The sequence below is a fragment of the Drosophila subpulchrella genome, chromosome 2R (assembly GCF_014743375.2).
Source record: "Drosophila subpulchrella strain 33 F10 #4 breed RU33 chromosome 2R, RU_Dsub_v1.1 Primary Assembly, whole genome shotgun sequence".
Taxonomy (NCBI): domain Eukaryota; kingdom Metazoa; phylum Arthropoda; class Insecta; order Diptera; family Drosophilidae; genus Drosophila; species Drosophila subpulchrella.
The window spans coordinates 15,187,594-15,214,136 of NC_050611.1; the positions used below are offsets into that span (position 1 = coordinate 15,187,594).

The window sequence follows — 26,543 nt, forward strand, 5'->3', positions numbered from 1 at the left end:
CAAATGTTGTTTATGTTGTTGTTGTGTTGCTGGCATTGCGCTGATTTAATATTTAGCACGCCTGGACAATCACCCTGGAAAGGAACCCCCCTCCGTTTTCACATCAACCCCTCCGGCATGACGCCTTAGTAAAATTTTAATGCGCTTTTGATGATGGCCATAAAACGGCAAAACAAAATGCATGGCAGTGGGCGGTGGGCGGTTGTCGGGGGGCGTGGCCAGTTCAGTGCAAGCGAATCTCTGCTCTAGATAAAATATTAATTTATTTTTCCCGCTTCTGCTGGCTGTCCTTTTTTTCCCCATATTTTTTCCTTGGCGTCCTGTTCTTTTGGGGGGCCCGCCAGTCGAACAAGTTATAGTGCGCATAAAATTTTACGTATGTATCGCCGCGCGCAAGCTCGGCTCTTATTTTTTAAATAACTGTTTCATGCTCCAGCCCCGATGTCCAGGGCTATATAGTGCTATATAGCCCACCGCCCACCCCTATTCCAGCCTCGCCCACTGGTTTATTAATACTTTCATTTCGAGGCGGTTTATTTGTTTTTTACTTTTTTGTGTTTTTTATTTCGCCGCCTTCGTTGCTTGCATTTTTATTTCTCGCCTTCTTGTGGATTAGTTTTTTAATTTCAACAGCTCGTGAAATGTTGAACTTTTTTATTTGCTTGCCCCTAGTTTTCCAGCTTCGCAGCCAGCGAGCTCTAAAAAAGCTGCTGCATTTTCATGGAAATCTTTATGCTCAACTGCAGATTAGAAAGATTTGATGCTGAAATTAAAATTTTAATTATTACTGGAGTATTTGCAGATTTTTCAGTGTAAATACAAGCATAGAATATATATAAAAAATCTGTTATTGTTTTTCTTGTATTTTATTTAATGAAATTCTACAGCAAGAATAGTCCGGGTAAATACCAAACAATTTAGTCATTTATTTCTGAGTTCATTTTGTTTTATTGATTTAGAAAACAAATGAATTATATTAGCTGCATAGATTTATAGGCCAAAAGAAAATTTGAACAAGTAAAACTCTTATATTTCATTGTTTATGTTGCTCGAACTTGTTCAGTTTTCTTGCCAAAGTTTCTAGACTTAAAAAGAAAAGAAAAAAATAAAGTGATGGTTTTTGTTTCCCAGTTTAAATGAATAATTCAACAATGTTGAGATTCGATTGGCTTAATTTATGTTTAAATGGTTTTTAATAGAGCTAAGTTTTTCGTTTTAATTTAAAAACCTTTTCTCATACTTCGATTGCTCTCAGTGTAATTGCAAACCACGCATCTCGCAGATACAAACGTATCTTACATCGCTTTGAACAATTTATCAATCGAGGACCCTCGAGAGTTGACACTTCCCATGAACGTTGACGATCCCCCGGGGAGCTGGCTCTAATCAGCTTCCATCATTCAACTGCCCTCCGTCTCTGGAGCTCCATTGCCATTCACCTAATGGACTCAAATTACCGGCAAACAATGAGTGGGCAGCTCTTCGAATATCCTTTCCTTTTACATGCCCAATGGCCATCAACCCGTCGGCGACGGGGGAAATGGAGAAAGGAGGGGAAAGTGCCAAAGCACGCGCCTCATTTATTCAATAAGCTGATCTCATAAACAGGAGTAATTTTTCCTGACCCTCCCACACTTTCGCCCTTCGCTTTTCCGGCTTTTCCTCGAGGATGCGACGCTCTTGACTTGCTCGATGATTGCGCTATTTACAATAATTGCAGACATTTTGTGCGCCATCGAGCGACAGGCGCCCAGTCTCCCAGTTTCCTGGTTTCCTCCGTTGACTTTTCCATTTACGACGCTTGTCCTGCAGCAGGACCTCTGGCAAATCGCATTAAATGCAGCCCTCCACCATTGCCGACAACGAATTGTAAAATGTCATTCCAGATGAAAATGAGGGAGGAGAAGAAAAAAGAAACGTATTTTCAGTGCACTTTTCTCACTCTCCCACTTTTTTCCCTGTGTTTTCCCAGCACCCACTCCATTTCCTTTTGGAACAACTCACACTTTCTGTCTACTTCCTCTGCTTGGCACTTCTGTTTTCCTGTATTTCCATGGCCAGAATGCACAACTATAAAGCGCAGTGAGCACACAAAAACTAATTAGAAAACTTTTGCGGTTGCAAGTGACAGAGAAGTGGGAAAGGGGGGTTGGGGTTGGGAAAGGGGGTAAGTGTTAAGTGTGTGCGAACTGGGGTAAAAAAAGCAAACAAAAAATATTGATAGAGGAGTAGAAGAAAGAGTAAGCTGGCAGCTGCATTAATAATTAAGTAATAGAACGCACACAATGACTATCAGTTACATGACTTGTAAGGAAGTGTTAACTAAAGAATGAGCACTGAAAATCTACACAGAAAAAACAAGAGAGATCGCTTTAGTACATGGCCTCGAATATCAAATACCCATTACTCAGCGAGGAAGTGCGAGAGAGATGGAGATATGCTAGCAGCAAAGTGACTGTTGCCAAGATTGCTCTCCACGCCACCTAGCGTCAACTTCTTTATTTGCCTGTAACTTTTGAATGAATTATCCGATTTAAGCAGTTTTCGGAATGAAGATAGATAATAACAATAAAAGAACAAAATCTCATATACACTTTTACAAAATCTTTTAAAATGTGGGCGCTACACAAGTTTAAGTGTTATGGTTGTTATAATGGGCTTGGCACCCTGCTAAAAACAAACTTGCGCTGCGTAAGAATCTGTAGAATCTGCATGCCTTATCCCAACTTTCTAGGTTTTATAGTTTCCGAGATCTCAGCGTTTATACAGACGGATGATTCCATTTGAAGCGTAGATCGATCTGATTTTTGTAAGCTTAAAGCCAATTAATCTTAATTTTTTTCTGAGCAGGACATTAATAAACCCATTATAGGAAAATGGTCATGGCTCCGCAGCACTTAAAAATCTTAACGATATATAACGAAAAGTCGCCCATCCCCTTGTTTCAAAGTTGCCCCAAACAATTTGCCACTGGAAATTTCCATAGACCAAAAAAATTCGATGGAATTTTGTCTAATCAAATAGCTACCCTCTTTTCCCCCGAAATTCTCTTTCTCATGTCTAATGCAAATCAATGTTGAAAGTTTTCAACAAGATTCAAAATTTCATGAGCCAGAGGACTTATCGATGAATTTCATGAATAACAAAATATTGCTGCTCCCAGGAAAATAGGCGAAGACAAAAGCCGCTTTTCCACTTTTTCCCCTTTTTGCCGGGAATGGGAAAAGGGAGGTAAAAACAAATTGAACATTTAACCCATTATGGCCCCTAAGCAACCCAAAAACGCCCCCCTCGCCAACGAAAGACTTGCGAACGATTCGCTTGTAAAATGAATAAATAGAAGTCGTTGCCGGATTCTCAAAAAGTGGGGGGAGTTTTATAAGGGCGCGGTGACGGAAAATTTGGCGGCTTAAATTTTCCATAAATTTCCATGCCAACGGCCAATGCTCATTATAATTTGCCATCAATTCCCAGACGCTGCTACTACCACCGCGGTATTCTTATTTCATTCTTGTTGGCCTAGACTTGACACGCCCTGGCTTTTGCTGCTGGCAGACTCTCTTTAGCACACTCGAAACTCATTAACGTAATTTCCGAAAATTTATGAATGTTAATTGGAAAATTTCTTTGGCATAGTACAGCGGCAAGTGCTTATTAAATTATGCTAATGAGTTCTTGAGCCTCACACAGCTGACACGGAAGAAACTCCTCTTCCTTGGCCTGTTTTGGCCAACCAAATGCGAAATTCCAATTATGCCAAACAAATGCAGACAGTCAAATAAAATTGGGAGTAAACAAAGTGAAATTGTCCACAATGGTCACTTTCAAAACGATGGTATGGAAATCATTTATTTTCAATTAACCATTCACCTTGCTCTGATTGATTTGAAAATCTAAGGTTATTTGTGTGTATTTGACCACACTGTCCTGCAATTTTAATTAAAACAAAACATTTACACAGAGAAAAATACTATATCTTGTATAATTGAGTAGAGGATATAGATCTAGAAAGATAACCTAAATATAATAATAATTTTTATGTTCTTTGGCTGTCACATTCGGAATTTTAGTAATATGACTATAATAATAGGCAAAATAAATACCATTTTCGGTCATAAATTTTTCTCTACCTTTTGCATTCGTTTCTAATTTCTCGCCGGATTCCAATTAATTTCAGGATGTCTTGCACAAAATCTGTCATCCACATGGCCAAGTGCTGCGCATTGTCATATTCAAAAAGAACGGAGTACAGGCCATGGTTGAATTCGATAATCTGGAAGCGGCCACAAGGGCGCGCGAGAATCTGAATGGAGCCGACATTTATGCCGGATGCTGCACCTTGAAAATCGATTATGCCAAGGTAAGATCAATCGATCGGTCGATTGATCGTTTATAATTGAGCTTAATTAAACAAAAAACTACAATCACTTAATTACAGCCGGAGAAATTGAATGTCTACAAGAATGAGCCCGATACCAGCTGGGACTATACGCTGAGCACAGGTGAGATTCTACCAAGTGCGTTCACATTTTTTACTACCTTTTTCTAAACTAGTCGATAAGCGATGCACCAATACATCGACACTCGAGCACCCACACACGCACACCCTCGCCCACCAAACAAACACACACCAAACACACACAAACCATATCATAGAAACGCGCATTGACACCAAACACTCTCAAACACACAAGTACACCTTGAACATACGGAGAGTTAATTGCTTTTTGTGTCCAAAAAGTTGGAAAAGCCTGAAAATCCTGAAAATCCTGGAGCATGCCTACTACATGCGTCTCTTTAGAACTCTTTGGCTTTGTAACTGTTTTGCTAAATGTATAATTTAGTTAGCGTTGTGTGAGGCGGCTGAACGTGGCGTATGCGTGATTTCCTAGGCTGTGCATTATCTTAAGTTGTTTTCCTATAGCGGTCTCCTAATCTCCCTAAATAAACCCGCCCCCATTCTTACCCATTAACTTAACCGATCTTGAAAACAATACACACAATCCACTCACACGACTAGAACTCATTAAATCAAGCATTTAACGACACTCTTAAGATGCTCAAACAAACATTAAGGCCCACGCACACACTGGGATTTATATATATGTTGCCACCTGTTCGTGCCACGCCCACTCCAAAGTGCCCCCTGCCTTATACCCACTGCACCATTTTGCGCATTTCACATGTCCCACTGCTTATGACGTGCGACAAAGTTGCGCATTAAATGCCATTTTTAATTTGTGCATTTCACTTTGAATAAAAATGAAATTAAATGCTTTGCCCGGCTGCTTTCGCGCCAGACAACCGGGCGACACTGTCAACATTTTGTCGGTTGTTGTCGCTTGTTGTCTGTGTTGTCTGTGCCGCCTGGCCAATTTGTTGCTGGAGCAAAAAAAGAAGAGGTCGACAGACGAGGGGACACATCAAAAGGCCGACAAACCGAGCCACCAGCGGATCCTGTCCAGGCCAACGCACTATTAACGCTGCCAAGTGTCAAAGCTGCCACAGCAGCAACACAAGTTGCAACATCAGACAGTCGAAGTGGGAGGGAGGGGCGGGCAGGGGTTTTGCAACCAAAAGCCACAATAACTCAGACAGCCAGTTGGGGCAGAGAGTTACCAATGTATTTTTTTTTCCTGCTGCACAAACTTTGGCTGATCCTCGGCAGCATTCAGCCGCCCTGTTGTATTGCCATTTCCATTTGGAGGCCAAAAGTCTGCCACATCCCAGCCGCCAACGCCGCATTCCCTATTTTTGTTTGTGCCACAGAGTTGCCGAGTTGCCCGTCTGCCCCATCAATGAATGGGGAAAACTGAATGAACTTGGTGCCCCGCCCCCCAATGAGTTCCTCCAGAGGAACAAGTGGGCGGAGATGTGTTGTCGGCACATTATGGGGGCGTTGGTGGAGAGGTAGTGGTGTGGCAGCTTGCAAATTAGGCCCGGCACTATCTTTGTGTCCGATATAATGAACATGCCACTGTGTGCCAACGATTTCAGTCGAAGAGGAGCCAGTCGAAGGTGGCTCTTTCATCTCCTTTGTGGAGGATGATGATGCTGGTGATGGGATTGCAATTGAAGGACCCCTGGCAAAGCATACGGATTTGAAAGCATTGCTTTCACAGATGCCTTCCCAAATATAGGTCCTTTTGTATTGTGCAGCTTTTAATTACCTTATTCTATAAATACCTACTTAATTACTGAGTAATTATGGCCTATAATGGGAAAATTTTCTATAATCAAAGAGCGTAAGGATAATACTGCGTGTGCAAATTACACAGGGTGCTCATTCCAAAAGCTCCTTTAATTATAAATATATATAGTGCTAAAGGTAAATAATCTTTCACATGGCTAAAGATTATTTCTTTTTTAAAAACATTTAAAATGTTACGTAAACAGGGGGATGTTTATAAAAAAAACCTTTCCAAAATGTTAAATTTAAATTTTATCAAGCTAAAGCTCGAGCTAAAAATAAAGCCACCTTAACATACAACCACCAATAGTCTGTTTGGATATGCAATATTCAAATGACCACTTGTCTTACCCACTGACCAATAGTTTTCGCCCACTTGCCAGGAATAAAAAGGACTCCTGACATGAAGCACACTCCTCGACGACCTGCTGCCAAGTAAAATCAATAGAATTCATTAAAATCGTAGCAAGTGACAATCCACGTCCACAATTTAGTTGCCACGTCAATTTCAAAGCGACTTTTCCTTATTGTCTTAACAACAATAACAAGCGGCTAAGAACAACGACGAAGCGAAGCGAATCGAAGGAAAACAAAAAGTGAAGTGAGGCAAGTTAAATATAAAGTGGAAAATGCAAACATAATATTTGCATAAGATTTTGCGCTCAACCTCAAGGCGGGGGGCGGAAAATGAAGGAGGGGGAAACCCCTTGCAGCTATTTCCATGCCGTGTGTCCGTGGCTTTACCTCACCTTTTCCGTTTTCCGGACGAAAGGAGTCTTCCAAGGCAATCGATACAAAATGCCAGCACGTGAACGAGAACGAGGACACCGCCTTGGGTAAACAAGAGTCTCCAAAAAAGCATTCGAAATGACTAGCTAGCTGGCTTGCAGCGTGTCCTGGTTGTCCTGGCTGTTCTGGCTGTCCTGGCTGGTCGTCTAAAGTAGCAAAGAAGTTTTTAACAAGTCGACTTGAGTGCTCACCCACCCATTTGCCAATTCAGCCAACCCATCATCATCCTTCCCCCCTCCAGCTGACTGAGGAGGTGGCCAAAAGCTCCTGCTGCAGCTCAAAACTTCATCAAGTACACACCGAAAATTTGTATTTGCATTTGCATTTGACAACCGCCACGGTTGTGCATATTTTTCTGGGTAAATTTTCCATCCCCCTGCACTTTATCTCTGCGCGTTTTGTTAATTTTCTACTCATTTCCCTGTCATCTGACGGGGGTTATCCTTACGGATACCGTTTCCTATCCCTATTTTGAACCGTCGTGCTCATCCTTAGCATAGTCTATAGTCTGAATTTGCCTTCGTGTTGTCACGCGATGTTCTCTTTCTGGTTCCTTATTTTAACCACAAATTGTTTTTGCTTTCTAGCTGGTTTAGCGCACTTTTGGCTCAAGGACGTTCGATTTTTCCAATGTTTTTTTTACGCCTCACCATGACTGCAACTTGACAAACCTACGTGCATTTTCGAGCGATTTGTCCTCAGCCTGATGTCAAGTGACAGTTGCGTTTTTCCGGATAGTTTGTCTCCGAGTTAATTTGGTTTTGTGGCTGAGGTAAAGCTGCGCCTGCTGAAATTGATTGGAGACACTTTTGGAAATGGTGCAGAAAATTGCAGTTTTTATGGGGCGTTAGTAGTCCACAAAAATAATGGTCGCCCCCAACCGTTAATAGAATCCGGGAATTTGGGTCTTGATTGCGTATTCAGATAACCACAAAGAACCTGGCCATAATTAACCACAGAAATGTCAGTAGGCAGCCCATGAAAAAGTTTTTCCCCTGCTGCCTGCTTTTTCACCACAAAACGTGCACCGTAATGGCAGTCATTATTTATTTTATTTCCGAATGCACGGAAACAGCAGCGAAATAACAATCATAGAAAGTGGAACAGGGATAAGTCAGGGAACTCTCGGCTACCTTGGTAGCAATAGTGGCTACAAAAAAATTTCAATAAAAGGCGGGACACAAATAAAACCCAAACCAGATTCAGACAAGGGAAAGCGGAAGGGAAAGGCCAAATGTCATAAAAAGAAAGCCACAACAAGGGACACACACCAGCGGTTGATGAGGAGTCGCACTGGATGCCATTAAAAAAGGACCTCTTTCTCTCCCTCGCTGCCAGTTGAATAATAAAACATGACAAAACTATTTTATGTTTATGATTAAATTATGTCGTTGGAGTCCCTAGCCAGGCAGGTGACACCACCTCAACCGCCCTGAACTTCCTTCCTCTCGTGATTCTTGTGATTCTGCCACAACAATCGAATTAAATGCGCATAAATTATTCATACACACTCGCACTAACACGCATGCAAATCACGTTGGCAACTCGGTTTCCCAGTGATTTCAATTATGGCTAGATATTCGGAGGCTCATTCCTATTTATTTAAATTGCTATCGAAGAGCTCTGTCTCGGTTTTGTTGCTTACTTTATCCTAAATCAACATGGCCATTCTCCCGGTTGTCCTGTCTTTGGGTTATTTATTTTTATGACACTACAATTTCTGCAAGTTAGAGACAGTGTGTGTGTGTGTGTGTCTGCGAGTCCTTCGGCCTGACTGCCTGCTGATTATTTCAGTTTTATCTAGAGCCCCGTGCTATTTTGGACCCCCAATTTGTTTTAGTGCCCTCCATATGCTGCCTGCAAATGTGCTTGTTACATGGTATATACAGTTTATAGATACGGATGTGTGTTCCAGTGGGGTGTTTTGTCGTTTTGGTAGCTGCTTGTCATTTGCTTTGGCCATCTAATACATCGTAATTATAACGGTTTACTTTTCCAGAATGGTTTATTTTATGCCAAACGGAGCGAAGACTTCATGTAATCAGTGTGAATAATTTGGCCTCTGTGGCACCGATCTGATATGGGCGTTTATTTGCAGGGGAACCCTTCCATCACCACCCACAAGTCGCCCACATTTATGTGCGGTATATTATGTCTTGTCTGTGCAATTGCGTGGACCTCACTCATTTAGAACCAATTAAAATGGCTTTTATTGCTACCCACATAATGGCAACGACCAACTTTTCGGCTAAGCCACACATTTGCCATTTGTCCATTGCCGATTGGGATGAATGTTCTTTGGGGTGTTTTTTGGGGTATTTACCATGATTGAGTCTCGGTTTCGAGTTGTGGCTAATTATAATTATAAGAAAATATATTCAATGCAAACGCTTGAATGCAGTCGGTCTTTTTGCCTGATATTTTGAGTTCTCGTCCCACACTAAACTAAGACATTATCACAGCACGGTATCATCCATAAATATATATCACCTACTCTATTACTAGCATACGAATATACACGGCTCGTTGAGGGTCTAGATACTATATAATATCTCCTAGCTTAAGCCTAGCTTAGCGTAACATTCCAATACCACTACTGAACAACATATCTTTGACAACCCAAGGGGAAATTTGAAAAATCTATTAAATAGGCTCTTTAGAGCTCATGTCTAGCTTTTCTTTTCCGTTTTTACCATATCAAAATATAAGTAATGTGCCAGTGAAAAAAAAAAAGTGACAACGAAACAAGCTACGTTGATTTCTCAGTTCAGATCAGATCAATTTTATCCTGTCGACACCAATCGCAACCATTTATCAAGATACCAGCAGCAACAACCACACCAGCAATAAGCAAGCAACACAACAACAGCAACAACTACAGAACCAACAACACATCAAATGCGTCTTACTAAACCCAAAAAAATAAAAACAACAACAGCCAAAGACAATTAACCCAACAAGAAACGACTATTGCTAAAACTACTAAAATCAACTATGAACCACACTTGTAAAATATGTCAACGAACCCACCCAGAAAAAAAATACAACAACAAACCACAGAATACATTGTGTATTATATGACAACAAATCACCACAACACAAGAACAACAACAGCCACATAAAACAAAAAAAAGAAAAGGTCTTAAAAGAGTTTTGATGCAATATATATTTTATAAGAAGTAAACGAAGTAAGCTGAATCAAAAATGCAAAATGAATACAAAACAATATGAGACAACAAACATCGATATGCAAAAACTAAATCAACAAAACGCAAACATTAATTAACCAAAAACAACAAAGCTTCTCTCTTGCACTCTCTACCGAAGAATCAAAGATATCGAACAGAAGAAATGGAAAACTTGGGCGGAGAAGAGCATCACTAACTCACCACTAACTAATATTACCTTTTGATTTTGTTCATCCTTTTCTAATGATTTGTTTTTGTATTTTACAACAGTTTTTCGGTTTTGATAGACAATAACAAAACACCACTACAACAACCACACGGATAACGCTTAGAATCGTATGAGTAGCATACCTAGCATCCACTGCGTCGGTCCCAACAACTACTATATAATACCATCTACTACTATCCCGCCCACCAGCCACCCACCTGCCTGCCTTGCCTGCCAATGCTATCCAAAACGTACCTAACTAGCTAATCCCCAACTAACCAGAGGGTACTACCAGAGTCTATCGAATGATTCCAATACAAAATGTAAAAAGAGAATCGGGAGCATCTGATTATCGATAACCATAAACTCTCTTTGCTACCTTACTAACCCAATTTTTGTTGTGTATGTGTGCGTCTCTGTGTGCGTAAATAAGTGCCAGATCAGAAAACGATTCTATATAGATATAGATATATATATATTTATATATTCTACCCCAAGTAAAAACAAGTATTCCAACCAGAACATCTACAGAAAAGACAACCTACTACTACTTTATAACTATATAACTACAACAACAACAGCTACAACAACAACAGAATGCAACCAACAAAAAAAATATCTAAAGTCTAAGCAAAAATGCACCAAATTCAAGAAAAAGTTCAAATTCTTTTGAAATATCATTCAATTTTATGCAATCTATACAACCAAATCAAATCAAATAAAAATAAAACTGAAATTCAAAAACCACGAAAATGCAAAAAAAAATATATATTATAAAAATAAAGTATAGATATATGTATTTAAAAATAACTCTTTGGGCAGGACCAAGCATCACAACAAAAACGAAACTCGCAGAAACAAACTAAAAATTTTGCAAGAATTCTCACTGTCTCTCTCTCACTATCAAAAATCAAAAATCAAAATAAATCACAACCAACACTATCTACTATCTATCTCTATCTCGCTTGTGTTTGTCTGTGTGCAGGAGAGATGCAAGGCACTGTTGTTGTTGCACTTGATGATGCAGCCGAGGAGCGAGCGGAAAAGTGGGAAAATTCGGCGGAGAGGCGGATACTACGGATACTACGGATACCATGGCATGAAATGGAAATTGGAATTGGAGCATCGCAACGGCGCCGCAACGAAAATGGAGCCCAGAAGCTCCAGAGTTCAGATACCGCCATCAAAGATACTACCGGCACTAATACTACTGCTAATGCCACTAGTACAACTGCCATTACAACCCCAGCAATTAGTTGTCGTTATAAAGCAAAGTCGTATTTGAACAGATCCTTGAAATGTTGTTTGAGTGCCGCACAAGATTTTGACGGCCCAAGTTGCAAAAGTTTTTGAATTTTAATTGCATAAAACTGAAACATACACTATAATATACTATATATATATCGGAATAAACCCGGAGATATACATTTGAGCGAGTATGTTGCCAATTGTGGTTGTTGCTGTGCCTGATGTGTTGACAATCCGACGAATCGCGATTGAAACCCGAGAGACCGGTCCCGAATACGAATCATATAGAACTGCTTGTTGGAGATCTCATGTATAATATATATACATATACTTTTTGTTCTATTTATCATACCATGAACCACAGCTTTCAATTCGAACTCGAAGTTTATTTAATTTACAATGTTATTAACGAAACATAATTATCAAAAAAAAAAAAAAAAATTAAAAACAAAAACCGACTGGGTAAACATTTACCATTGGGATCTGTTCAAAGTTATGTCAGCCATAGCCCTATACCATACTCGTATTATTATCGCCACTGATTTTGGGGCCTGTAGAGAGAGTTGTATATGTACGCTGGTGGTATTAGTCGGTCGGTATCGCTATCGCTTTCGGTATCGGTACTATCGTATCTCATGTATGTAGTTCCCACCGCCGGGCACCGAAACCCCGCTTTTGATTTTGTGCCCGGCCGGTCTCAGAGGTGGTATACATCGAGATGAGAGGCGTCGACTACACAGCGACTGTGCCGGAGGTGAGTCAGTTGAAGCACTCTAATCTAACCCTATGTCTAACTACAAACCATTTCATAGCTTTTAAGTGCGAAGTCAGATCCAGCCCCCAAAGCAATTGTAAAATGTCCAGGCCCCCAGCACAACTTAAGAAACCTTCTCACAATAAATATCTGCTGTACTTAGATCTAATTCATAAGAAAATATATTTCACTTAAGATCAGAAAACTCACCATCACATAATTGTGAAACACTTTTGTGATAGATGGATTTACAAATCAATTTGTCCAGAACATTGTTCTTTCGAATAGACCAAACAACCACTTAATTTAATATCCCAAGGCCGTTAAAATGAATTTCTCTAACCTGGCAATCGATGTAAATCATTAGTCCATTTAACCATAAAAAGTCAATAAAACAAACGCAAAATGCTGTACATAAAAAATTAATTGCATTGCGCTGGTCAAAACATTTTGGCGAACTAGTGGGGTGAAACAAAAACAAATAAATAAGTTAAACAGGTTCTGAACAACTCGTTGTTGGGCCATTAGAGGTGGTGTATGTAGTTATTGGGGTCGCCATTGAGCGATTGCTGGTTGTTTTGGTCAGGTTGGGCACTAGATGTTGGCCCTGAAACCGAAACTTTGCCGGAGCGTGTGAACAACCCAAACAGGCTGGCGAAAATTCGCAATATAATGCAGGTCGAGTAACCATTGTGATGGATTTTCTAGATAGCTAGATGACGTTCTCCACTGTATACTTAATACCTAATTCCCGATAATCTTGCTTAGAAAGCGCTTGATTTATGGGGCTGTCGCCTTTTATCTTGGCCCGTGACGTATGGCTCATCGGTGTCCAGTTCGTTTTTGCTAAAATGCTGTGTGGCTGTCATAAATTAATCCACTTAAAATGTATTATATAAGCTGGCTGGCTGGCGTGAGTTTCTGAATTGTATTTCTTTGTTTTATTATTTGTGTTGATAGCTTGTTTGACTGACCTACCCCAACTTGGTTCTCTGATGGAATGTTTTTTCTTTGCGTTCTACTATATTATATAAATATACTGATTCATTGGCATGCAAGGCAATGAATAACGCGGTAGCAACTGTACAAAACACAAAATATTAGCTTGAATTTTATTTATGAACAATCTGATGACTCTTCTGGGTATTTTCTGTTCTGGTGCTTAAAGCTAAGTAAAAGAAACTACGGAATTGGGAGCTGGTCACTTGTGGCTCCCATATGGTCTAGTGGCTAGGATATCTGGCTTTCACCCAGAAGGCCCGGGTTCGATTCCCGGTATGGGAAAACTTTTTGCCACATTTTTTTTTTCTTTTTCTTTCTCATTTCTTAGAGGTTAACCGGATATCAAACACACATACACATGGGTGGTTTTTTCTAGTTAGCCTTTAGTGGTATTCCCAAAAAAAAAAAAAGAAATACAGAAAAAACAGAAAAGAAAAAGGAAATGAATAAGCAACGCCACAGATACACACACCACAACAAATGCCAAACAACCAACCAATCAACAACATCAACAACAACTACAAAAACAACTACAACAACAACAACAACAAAAAGCAACCAACCAAACAACCAACCAAAAACCAAACCAAACAGAAATTCAACAAATTTGTGGATACATTTATCACGCGCAAACTGTTTGCCATTTGCTCTTATCTCATTTCAGTTAAGGAGATTGGAAATGGCCGCTCGCCATTACTGCAGGAGCCTCTATACGGTACACGACCTCAGCCCTACAGTGAGTAGAAGGCGCCTATTCATTTGTAGTTTCTGTTTAGCTGACAAATGTTGTACCCCCTGACCTCTCAGACACCTTCCCAAAGAAATACCAGATACCAACCCATCAACACCCCACACCCACCCACCTTCTCATTAATTTTCATTCCCTATTCCCGAACCGAAAAAAAAAATAAGAAACAAAAACCCAAACTATGTTGGTGCGTGTGTTTGTTGATTGTTTGGTTGCGTTGAAATATTTGAATTATTTATTGTTTTACGTTATTCATATTGTTGGGATCTCTTGTAGTTGCCACATAAGTTAAGTTCCTTTAGCCGTTGAGAACCCAATTAAGGGAGACACACAGTCGCACACACTCACTCGCACACCGATTCACACCTGGCTGGGGGAAAAGTTCTTCTAATTGCAGGCTCTTAATGCAATCATTACAATTTTCTAGCCCGACATATGCGCAATTAAATGCAAAATTATGAGCCAAGGCGAACCAGAGTGTAATCCTAATTAACTCGCTTATGAGAGCGACAAACACTCGACCCAATTTCCCTTGCTCGAGAATTCTATTAAGGCAAACTTTTGAGTCAACAAATAATCGAATGTTGGACTTGTTTGGGCCCTAAAACGTGACTCTAAGCGAAAATCAGTTTCCTAAGGGGAAAAAAAAGAGGAAAAAATAGTGTCACATAGAACTGCAAAAGGAAATGAGAGCTGTATAAAGTGGGCGGTGGTGGTGGTGGTTGTTCAATATTATTGTACGAACATGTGTCTTCATTTCGATGCCGACTTTGTGGCCTGCCAAGACCATCAACACTCTCCATTTTTCCCCCAAATCGATTTGGCTTCCAGCAGTCTCTGCGCTCGTGTGCGTGCGAAGTGCAAAATTAATTGATTTTTTATAGCATTTCGAGTATTTCCTAGCATTTCCCAGCATTTCCGAGCATTTCTATTTCAATTGCGAGTATCGAAGTGTGAAATTTCCAACGAAAGCCACCAGAACTGGGTCGGTGAGTTGCTTTTCCGGCCTTTCCGTTCCTTTCCTTTCCTCGTCTTTCTTTTTTGGCAATAAAATGATAAATGCGGCCTGGCCGCAAATCAAGGGGAAAGGATTCCAAAAAGGCGAAACTAATCCCTTAATTAAGGCGCTTCAGTCGTTGGCTTAATTTGGACGCACACTTACTTTGTTGCTTATCGATCGTTTGGAAGTGAAACTTTTTCAGCTAAAGGAAACTCGACGCCTCGGGGCCGCACCTAGTTACAACTTTTGCATTATCTGAAAGCCGCAAACTATAAACTAAAAACCTCGGCAGCATCCTACCGTTGCTGGTTATCAAAACTTATGTAACCTGCCCTGCGGATATGCCGGCTCGTTTATAATTTTTGCCAGAGAAAATCTACAGCCTCTGCCGCCTGCGCCTGCCTTCCTGTGGATGTTCTAATTTGTTGTGCGTAAATAACATTTCAAATTGGCCTGCCTTTGCATTAGGCCGGGCTCAAAGTTTCCTTGGCAAACAACAATTGCCGGGTAACTTCGTCCCACTTCGAAGGTCCCTGGTTTTCGGTGCTCTGGGCTTTGGGGACAGACAAACTGATGCAGAAGATTAAGTAAAAATCCGTCTCTAACTGATGCTTGGCTGCTGCTTTTAATTGCATTTTACGCAAAAGTTTAAGTTCTCGTCGTCGTTGCCTAGGTTTCAATTAGAGGCTTGGGGTTTGAACCCCATCCCCATCCCTATCTACACATTCCTATCTCTTCTGTAAGACCATCCCAACCCCTATGCGAAGTTTCTTTATATATATTGCAAATACTGTGGGGAGTTGGGAAAAACTTTTCGGCCACTGCTGCTGGCTCCTCTTTGTTGTATTCCTGGGAGTTATTTCGTTGATTTTCGATAGTAAGCGGTGGCCCCTGACCTTATCCCCTAAACCCCCTCAATTTCGCCCAGAATTTGGTAAACTTTTGCAAGCAAATTTTCTTATCCATGCTATTTGTTTGATAATTGGCCATGGCCACGGCATTTGGCATTGTGTACTCCTGCCACCTTTTTTGTTGGTATAAAGTTTTCGGTTGCTTCCAGCTAAAAAGTCGAAATTCAATTGATTTGAAAGAGCACCCAGCAAAAGTGGGGGAGAGTTCAAAGTGTAATGGATTCATTCGAAGAGTTTGTTTCGCTCTGTTTTTTTTTTATATTTTATTTTATTTCTTTTTCGGTTCACTCTATTTTATTTCTGTTTGCTTTAACCCCCAACATTTCTTCTTGGTTGGTTGCATGTTTGCTAGTGGTTTTTGGCATGCTCGGGGCTAAATATATGTGGTTAAGAGCCGAGCTAAATATGTTTCGTGTTGGCAAATATTTTTCCATGATTGGACCATTTGTTGCCTTTTCCTATTAGATGATTTGTTCTTGGCTGAGTTAATTTACAGCTGCAGAGCGGGCCAATCAACGAGTTTGATTCTGCACTGTTGTGCTCATGATAAATTTATTAGAGAAAAGCGAAAGTTAAACAAGTAGTTTAGAATGCAAATTAATTATTTAGATATTGATGTTTTCGATTGATAGTTAATGTTTAATGATTTGCAAGCTCTGATAAACAGAATTGACAATTATTTATTGGTATGTGCTTCCTTTTTATAACGTATCCTCCGAGCTCACCCCATTATTTCCACCGACCTGCCAGATGAGTTTATGCATAGCTGATCACTTTTCCGTCCGCTGTTCTCCCTTTGTCAATTTCCCCTTGGATTATGCATGTCTTCCCTGACTTCCCTGGCCTAATCAGAAAATAACAGCAAGCCCAGTCTCAGTTGCACTTATGACAACGCCGAGTAAGAATTCCCACATTCAAAGGCGAATGCGAAGTGTATTCTTTGGGGCTTTGGGGCCTGTAGCGGGCTTTCTTTGGCTGCCTAATAAGCATCCTTGGGGAAATTATGATGAGCAGAATTCAATTTCGTGTTTAATTTGCAGTGAATCCGTTTCTTGGACTTGGACTCACTTTTAGTGGTGATTTACCAGGCACAAGAGGAGTAATAAAATATATAAGGCAAGAAAGTAGCGGAAGCAATCTTCGCTGGCCCCCAAAATCTTCAGGGCAACCTTGTGTTTTTGGGCTTTGTTTAGGCTGGCTAAAGTTTTTATTTTCCTCGAACAACTTTCGTTAAGAGTTTCCCCCGAAACCGCGGCTAATATGCAAATTTGTTGCTGCCTTTGTTTTGCGCTCTGGCCCCTTATATTATACAAATAAATTTCTATGTATTATCTTTCTCGACTGCATTCGCAGCTCTTTGGCCTTTCCTCCATTTTATTTTTTAACCACAATGAGCGCTTTTCATTATTTGCTGTGAAACAACATTTTCCCTTTTCTTTTCTTTTATTTTCCTTTCTTTTCATTATTTTATTTATATTTTATGCTGGCACTTTTGTTATTCTTGCTGCTGCATAAATAAGTATTTTTAATTTTACCACAAAGTTTTTTTCGGGTTCTTCATTTTGAGCAAAGCAAATGAAATGCTAAAGTGATTTTTATTAAAAAGTTTACTTTTTAATCTGATGTGCTCGTTGCCTTCGCGCCCCCTCTTGCCTTCTATTTATTTAATTTTTTCGACTGTTCTTCTCTTTTGCATAATTTTACCCTGCGGTTTGCCCCCGCCATATGCCAGTGAGGTTAATTAAAATTACAATTTTTTTGAGTTTTCCCTTAAAGTTAAAGCGCATTGAGGAAGCCAAGTCTGTAGTGTGCATTAACTGCAAAGTTTCACATAGCCGCTTTGTTAATTAGCATGCCATAACGACCCGGAAGCCCCAAAAAGTATGCTAAGCAAGAGAAATGATTGCCGGGACTTATCCCAGTGCAATTTCAATTGCAATTCATAATGATTAGCATATTTATGGGCCTTTGTCCTGTGCTTGGGGACGGGGACCTGTCTCACTGATTCTCGGCAATCGTTCACACCTCTAAGCCGGTAGATTTCCCAAAAGCGGGTCACAGGCTACAGTCACTCAGAGAGTTGGTCTCTGGGGTTCCGAATGAAATGCGTGAAAGCCGTCGGTCCCCAAGGAGGCGCAAATCCATTCGACAGGGCGCGCCTGTAAAAACAAAATGGCCAACATCCCGGCCGGAAGTTTCGAGTTGCCTCGAGCGGTTGGCTGGAACAACTGTAAATGGGAGCGTGACTACAGCAGCTTGGTCTGCCATTGCGGCTCGCTTTACTGCTGTTTCCGGCGTGGTAGGAAGTGTTTTTAATTTTAACGCAAGTGCTCTTCTGACTACTCTTTGTGGATAGGCTTACAGAGGGAAAAAATATTAAGAAAATAAATTAAGAAAGATTAAGAATGCTTAGTATTTTATTATGAGGTGTAGTTATTCAACAACTATTTCGAGAATGAACTCTAGATCTTTATCTTGTTAGGATAAAATTGAAAAACCTAACCTACTTCTTTTTCTTAACCAGTTTCAGTCCAGATTTAATGGTTTTAAATGATTAGGGTATAAAAACAATTAACAAATATATAGTCAGATTTAATGTTTTCAAGTTACATATATGGGTATGGAAACAAATAATGAGTAGATAGGAATTTTAGGAAATATATTTTACTTTTAAAGATGAAAATAAAGATATAGTCTTAAAAATATTTATTAACAATGTGAATTATGCCTAAGATTAAATAAATTATTCGATATAAAAATATTGATATCGATATTTTTATCACTAAGAACTCTTAGTTTATTTGTTATAACAAATATAAATGTTGCAATTTTTCAAGTGCGAACCACATCAAATGCAATTTCCATTTACTTTATAACAATCCTTAGAGCTTAGCAATTTTTCCAGTGCACGCTGCGTGCTTTTGAATCGGAACTTGGAATTTCAGCCTCTTGGAGAGCTAGAGAGCATCTCCCAGCTGATGGCATCATCAATTCCGCCCACAATTCGAGCTTTTTATCAAAAATTCAGCAACATGCAATGCAATTCCCAAGTTTGAATTGTATGTCATATATTTTTCTTCTCCAGCAGCTTGTCCTGCGAAGCCTGCTCCCGTTGTTCCCTGGTGTTGCTTCAGCTGCCAGGGGAAAACTTTTATGAGAAATTGAACGTCAGAATTTGCCGTCTCGCCCAGCCCGCAGTTGTGTTTTGCATTATTGCCATGCCATAACAGCCTGCGGCATTGCATTTGAAAGTTATCAGCGAAAAAAAAAAAAGCGAAATGCCGAGTAGAAAAACTAGGTGAAGATGGGGGCAGCATCTGCTGCAGGCGGTATTGTGACGGAAAGTTACTTACTTGAGCTCGATTTCAGTTACTGAGTGTTTTTCAATTGTTATGCTGCTGCTGCTGCGCCGACTTGTGTATATATGCCGGGGTACTCCAATCGTATCTGCCATCAACACATCATCTCGTGTACCTTTTTTTTTTTTGTGGAACCAGCCATAAGGGAAGGGCGGAGGGCAGGGGTGTTTTATTGCGAAATATTGGCAACAGACTGCCGCAAATTGAGGAAGCCCAACATTTACCCCTAGCCCGATTCCAATCCCCAGCTATCTTGGCCATCTCTGGGCTGCCATTGTTGTCGGTGGGCTCCCTGTCACAGTGTCTTTGTGGGGCCCTGACTGTTATTGAAACATTTCTGGCCAGATAATAATTTTGCTTTATTATTTTCTGGCTTCTGTCGGCTCTGTTCGAGTGGCTTTTGTGCTGTGTGATGGTGCTGCTGCTGCTGCTGCTGCTGCACTTTGCTGTCCGTCTCTCCGGACATCGATAATTGGCGAGTTTTGGCACTTGCAGCCGCTTTTCACACCCCACACCGCACTTCCTCTCCCCACACTCGATCCAAATCTGAATCTGACAAGCCATTGGCCATTTTCGGGGGGCCTGACATTTTCCGATTGTTTAACTGCCATCATCCCAGCCAACCAACCAGCCAGCCAGTCCCATACTTGTCGGTTGCTGGGAAAATATTGCCAGCAATTTGGCCATCATCGCTGGCATCTCGTCATCTCGTCATTGTGCGTAATTGAGTGTAGCTTTCTGTGATGCCTCCTCGAAATGTTGATTGCGATGGAGGGCAGGACAATAAGTGGCGAATCTATCGTTCGTTCGGGTAAGCGGAAGGAATCCAAGAGGGCAGATATCAGTTGACAGATTGCATAGTGGCTGAAAAGGAAATTTAGCTATTCACAAAATATCATATAAATACATAAATAATTTCTGGTTGGGCTTGGTAATTAATTGATTGTGGCTTTGGTAAATATAAATGTGATATAAATGGATTATTCAACACAATTTAATTGAGTCTGAAAGGGAAGCAAGCAATTCATTTAAGCTGCCTTTTGATTTATATTCTTAGTGAGGGTTTTAAATGTTATTTACTTTTGTATAGGATAAACATATTTATACAAGAAAGAAAACATTTAGTAATATCCTATTTATTCATTGCCCTTTTAGTTTTGACAATGGTTATTTAATAGGACGCACAGACTCCAGAGTTCTTTGGGATTGATCTTAATTATAATAGAAACGTAATAAAGAATTTTAAATAAGTTGTTATACAATTCTCTCAGTCTTTGTTAAGTAAATTGTTCAAAAAATTTTCTTTTAATATACTTAATATTTTATTTATTATGAATATTTAATTTTGCAAGGGTTAAATACCTTTAAAAAAAATTATCAGAACTAATGAATTAATATAAATTGTACAGCTCAGACAACACTGCGTATGAGTGATGAATGGAGGAATTTCAGTCTCCTTAAATAAATTGTTAAAATATTTATTTTTAATTATAGTAAATAGTTAAATGTTTAAAAATATTAAATTTACAACGATTAAAATATCTTGTAAAAAACTGTCAGAAGTAATCAATTAATTTAACTTTTAAAGCACAGACAACACTGCGTATGAGTGATGAGTGGTGGAAACATCACCAGCGAATGCTTTGATTTGGTTTCTCCCTCGTGGAAACATTTCCGCCCATTGGGCTGCACTGAGGAGGAAATCTTTAACGAGGGGCCAAAGTTCGAATATCACATGTCAAGAGTCTCGTGTTCCTTGGACCTTGGGCCCTTGCCTCTGTTCTTGCTGCTGTTGTCAGGGCTCAAAGTTGCATGCCACGTAAATTGGCGGCGCCGCATCTCCGGCCACTCAGCCCACCGAGGAGCAGCGCACTCGCACTGGGACAGATTACATGCATGTGGAAACAAAAGACTGACGGGGACATTGTGCAACTGTCATCGGCGGTTGTCGTCCAACTAAGCATTTAATTTTAGCGCAGCCAGCGACAATTTTAGTGGTCGGAAAAGTCGCAAAAGTCGGCAAAGTCGGGCTCTCGCAGGGCCTGCGGCCACTTTGTTGCCATTGCCGCAGTTGCGCAATATGTATGGAAAACGGCTGTTAACTGTTGACGTTGGGAAATTGTAACTGTAACAAAAGACAAGGCAACTTGTCCCAAACACAATGAATGCGAACCGCGAACGCGAGTGCGAATGGCAAACGTCGCTGATGGCCGGGAAATTGAATTAGCAAAATGCCTGCAATCGTAGGAAAAACTAAAGTGGGATGTGGGGATGGGGCAAGAATTGAAATGGAAATGGCAACTGACTCTGAGATGCCGCGAGTGGAAAAACATCTTAGGAGGTCGGTCGACTGAATTATGCACTACTCAAGTTAATTGCAGCCAAGGGGAAGAAATAACCAACTGTATACCTCCCCTCCCATGGCTAACATCTGACAAGCTGGCTTAAAAAAAAAACAAAAAGGAAACTTATTCAATTAAACTTTGCCATTTTGCCATGGCATGTAATGGAAAGTGTGCTCCTAATGGAGGGCAACCTTGGGCAGCTTTACCACTGCTGTAACCACCGACTGTGGGCCTGAATAAATTCCGTTTTAAATGAAATTTCGTTAAAATATAATATTTGCCAAGCTCCATTTGCTGGGCGTGGCGCCACACATGGTGACATGCGTTGAAATTTTTCATTTGATCATCCAGCAGTTGCAGCTGCACATGCAAATTAGAGCGTTATTATATGGGCCCCTCTTTCGGCAAGCTGGCAACTCTGAACTAAGAGGCTCTGATGAATGGGAATTGTGCGGAACGTAGAACGCAGGGGGCAACCCTCGGGCGAGCTTTTGACTTTTTGGCCAGCTCACGACAAAATCTCTGTGGACGTTGTTTCATTCAACACACAACTATGTATTTTCTAGGGAAAACTGGCTCTGATTTATGCATGTTCTGCTGCCACATGAGTCCTTAGCTGCTACCCCCCCACCCAACCCATCCATCCGCTCAACATTGTTTGATTAATTTCATAAGCTTTTGCCCGGGGTCGCAAAAAAGGACAACACATATGGCCCGTATAGTTTGTTTTAATTGTTGCAGCACTTCACAGGCTTAAAGAGGCTTGAGCTGAGCGCCTTTGAGCGTCAAGAATTAGATCTCATGGGCCATTAAATATTCTATTTATAATCTTTAAATATTTATTAAAAGATGAACAAAAGAAGTGAAAACTAATTTATATAAAGTTATGCTTCTTCTCCGCTTTGTTAGCTGGGATTTTCCCCAGATTTGTCGTTTGTGTTTTCCTTAAGCCAGCTGACCAAAAAACCAATCTGTAAACGTTGACAGCTCTGCTTAAGGAACCCCCATACCATCGCCTAATCCCCTGCAAGAATAACAATGGCAGGCTATATATCCTAGCAGTTGGATGTGCAACAGTTTCCACCCGACTACTGGGTGTTGTGCAATTTCTTGTAAATTTAATTTCCTGCCTTTCACATTTCTGCTCATTTGGCTTGGCACTCGGTGCGAACTGACATTGACTCTCTCGATTTTGCTGATTTGCATTTGGCAAAAGGCGATGGAGATGTCTTCATTGCTCATCAGCTATGCAGAATTCATTTCCTCTTTCGTTCAATTACACAGTCATCGTTTTGGGTGAGCCATCACCACCAGCATCCCACCAGATTGCAATAATTTACGAATCAAATATTTGTCAGGTGTCACAGCAAATTCGTTGCATTTTGCAGAAGTTAATTAGTTTTCTCTGGGGTCTCTCAAGATTTCTATAACTTTAGCAATTCAAAATTTCAAGCATATTGATTGTGGCTTTCTGCGGGCAAAGTAATTGCCAATTAGTCCTCGACATATGTAAAGAATAATTTCTGAGGCTTATTGTTTTACTGCAATGGCAAAAAAAAATTGTTTGAGAAATCAATTTTGGGGAAAAATTTGTTCAATTTGCCAACCAATCGAACCAAAACAAATGTCAAATATTTGCCAAATTACTCAGCACAAAACCTGAAAGCCAAAAGTTATGTGCAAAAATGTTTTTGCCTGCCAATGAGACGTGAACTTTTATCGTACCTCCCCCAACCTCATCATACCCTGACCCATTATTTCCAACCTGCACTCTCACGTCAAGGCAACCTAATTGATTTTAAAATAAATAATGACTAATCACCACCTGCAAGAGCGAAAGGGAAATGTGTGCTCTGCGTTCACTCTCTGAGTTTTCTGGGTGGAAAAGCGGAATGGTGGAAATTTTGTGGCATCCACCTTCTCTTCATCTACTTGGTTTTCTGGGTCGATTCCGGTTGCTGTGTAGACACGGGTTAACCCGTCCAGAGGGATCCCTTCCGCCGCTTGATTAATTGAAATTTCACTCACTGTCAAGGTGTACACTGTGTGTGTGTGTGAGTGTTTGAACAGGGGCACGTCCGTGGGCGTTGGTAAAAGGTGGGGGCGTGGCAGCTGCAACTTGTCTCCACTAGGATATTTGTTGGCTAGGGGGTGGAGGAGTTGGGAAAAGCGTTTCCCAAATTAATTGAGTGCGCTAATTTTGGCAAAAAGGTTTTTTAATTGATGGCCCGAGTTTCGGGATTGTTGGGAAACTTGTTTACTTCGAAACTAGTTTGCTTCGAGGAAAATTTCAAGTAAATGTAGTAGGTAAATTCGATAACAACTAATCAAAGTCCGTGTATTAATTGACCCTCTGGCAATCTTTCAATTAAGCTGATTTAATTGTTTATGCCTCAAGCAAGTGATTCGATTACCGCTCGATGGCCAAAGTTAAAGTAAACATAATTAGGGATGTTTGAGGGGTTTAAAGTGTACACAAGATTGGAAATAATCTACTTGAGGTACTTCAAATTGATAGCGCTATAAAGCGATTATAGAAGTTCCATTGATAAGGAATTTGTGGTCATAAATTTCTAATTCCAATCGGGGATTTTACCAAGGGAAATGAACATGGAAAGTGGCTAATAAAGCGAATATTAGATCTGATGAATGCACCATTTTGTTCACCTGTTGTAGTGCACTTTGGTTTGCCATTCACAAAGAGTTTTTCCCAATTTTTCGCACCGCTCGTTTGGTGTTTTCATTACCATTTACCATTTGGCCATGGTCAATTTGCATCCCAAATGCACATGTGTGTGTGTGTGCTTTTGGCCCATTCTTCTTCATTTTGGCCTCTAAATGAACATGGTTTTGGAAAATGCTTTCCGCCGCGTTGCGTGGGCAATATGCGCCTTTATGCGGTGGTGTTGATGCGATAATTGTGTTCCGAGTGGCATTTGATCCAATGAATGGTTCAGCACACAGCAGCGGCATAAATGCAGTGTGCGGGATTGGCAAACATTATCACGTAGGCCAAACGGTCTGACTTTCCAATCGATAGCTGCGAATAATGTGTGCCTGCGAGTTTTCTTTGGCAAAGTAATGACCCAAAAGTCTAAATTTTCCGTACTACATTTGCTGCTGCAAGGCTCGAATAGATATGCGAACCCCCCGCCCATCTTCTCCCCGAAGCTCTTACATACTTGTGCATACATTTACATTTACCCTAATGCTATGCCCGGGGGGTTCCAAGACCCCCTTATTTCCCATTCGCCCCCCCTTTTCGCTGGCTGTGTGCCAGGACAAAGTGCTGTTCCAGAAGGATACAGATACATATAGATGTAGATATACGTATACGCACAGGCAGCAACAGTCTGCCTGTTTGCTCTTCGCCAATATTCAAAAACTGATTTTCATATGTCTTTTAAGTTTATTTGCGAGCGGGCAGATTGCGGGCAGACACATCCCGCCCCCATTTCCATTCCATTTCTGCTGTATCTGTTTTGGCATCGCCTTGTGGCTCTTATCGCATCCGGCACACGCATAAAAGTTGGCCGAGTGTTTGCAATTTTTTTTTCTGCTACCCGTCGTCGTCGTCGCTCTCTTTTAACTTTTTTTATTGGTCCCGAATTTAATTCACAGAGGAAACAGCTCCTGTGTGTGTAAGTTTCTTTTTTCGAAAAACGATTTCAAATGCAAATTTTATTGGAACAAGAGGGAGTCGTCGGTAGGGAGATTAAAATCAATTCAATTTGCTGCAGACCCAGCAAAAGTGGTAATAATTTTCCTTCTTTGTTTTGCCAACGAACGAGCATACATACACACACAGAGTCAACCTTTCTTTTACTTAACATAATGAGATTTTGAGCGAGTGCGTTTATTGTTACGGAATTTACAATGGCTTAGCCTAGGGGAATTTTGTGTTTAGTCAGGCAAATGAAACTGAGTTGGGATAGGGAGGCTGGCTGTTTTGGGCCCAGTCAGTCAGTCAGCTGGCTATTAATTGACCCATTTCTTAGCCCTCTTTGGTTATATGCCAGGCACACTGCCGGCTGTCAATATATCACACGTTATGCACCATTAAGTGCTCGCTTAATAGGCAGCCATTTATCAAAGGCTCCCTCGATGTGCTGCCAAATGTTAAGGAATCGTGCCGGGATGAGCTTCGTTTTGCTGGTGAACAAAAAATCAGGAATGAAGCAAGGCGTCAGATGCCGTCGCGTTTGTCATAATAAAAGTTACTTAAAAATTGAGCGAAAAATATCTGGGCGAGCATAAATCAATGCCCTTGGCAGGTACAACATGGCGCCTGTGTGATTTATGCCTTGGGGATAGTGGTCTTTTCCTTTTTTTACACCCAAAAAATATGCTCTTGGTCAATGAGGCCCATAATTAGCCAGCCCACGAGGCGTATGCGCCATTAAAGCCAGGCTGTGTTTATTGCGCATACGCCCCATGTTACCGATAATAAGCGGAAATAAGGAATTACTGCAACAGGAGGATACGTTCTACCCTCGTAAATTAACAAAACTTAAGCCTGCCGTTTGATAAACACAACTTGACTGTGTATCTTGTGTACCTCTCGGCCCAGTTTGCTTAGGCAAAGTGCAATGGGTAGGTAGCAGGTGGTGCCCCAGTGCAATTGCAATGCCAGTTGCACTTGCAACTCCCAACAGGCTGCCACAATTTATTGCCCTGGCTTCGACAGCCTCGGGGCAATCAAATAACAAAATGGCAGCGCAGCGCTTTGACATTTAATTGCCTTCTCGTTGGTGGCAAACTTATGAAATATTTTTGTGACACGGCTCCAGTGCGAGTAGTT

The 26,543-nt window shown here is 40.7% G+C and overlaps 1 protein-coding gene and 1 non-coding gene across 24 annotated transcripts in view; both read left to right on the plus strand.

The window, feature by feature from the left end:
• The window catches only part of LOC119549532 (heterogeneous nuclear ribonucleoprotein L), a 116,195-nt gene that overhangs the window by 57,420 nt on the left and 32,232 nt on the right, over positions 1-26,543 (plus strand). For 7 of the 23 annotated variants that reach the window (XM_037857657.1, XM_037857658.1, XM_037857662.1 and 4 more), the window contains exons 4-6: positions 4,178-4,360; positions 4,439-4,517; positions 14,044-14,115. In XM_037857657.1, coding sequence (XP_037713585.1) covers positions 4,178-4,360; positions 4,439-4,517; positions 14,044-14,115 — 334 coding nt within the window. Of the gene's footprint in view, positions 1-4,177; positions 4,361-4,438; positions 4,518-11,360; positions 12,378-12,435; positions 12,775-14,043; positions 14,116-26,543 lie in introns of those variants that run through there. The other 16 variants (XM_037857665.1, XM_037857669.1, XM_037857666.1 and 13 more) reach the window with 10 other exon arrangements.
• Positions 13,590-13,661, plus strand: Trnae-uuc. Its single transcript has one exon. It is a non-coding gene; the product is annotated as a tRNA-Glu (tRNA).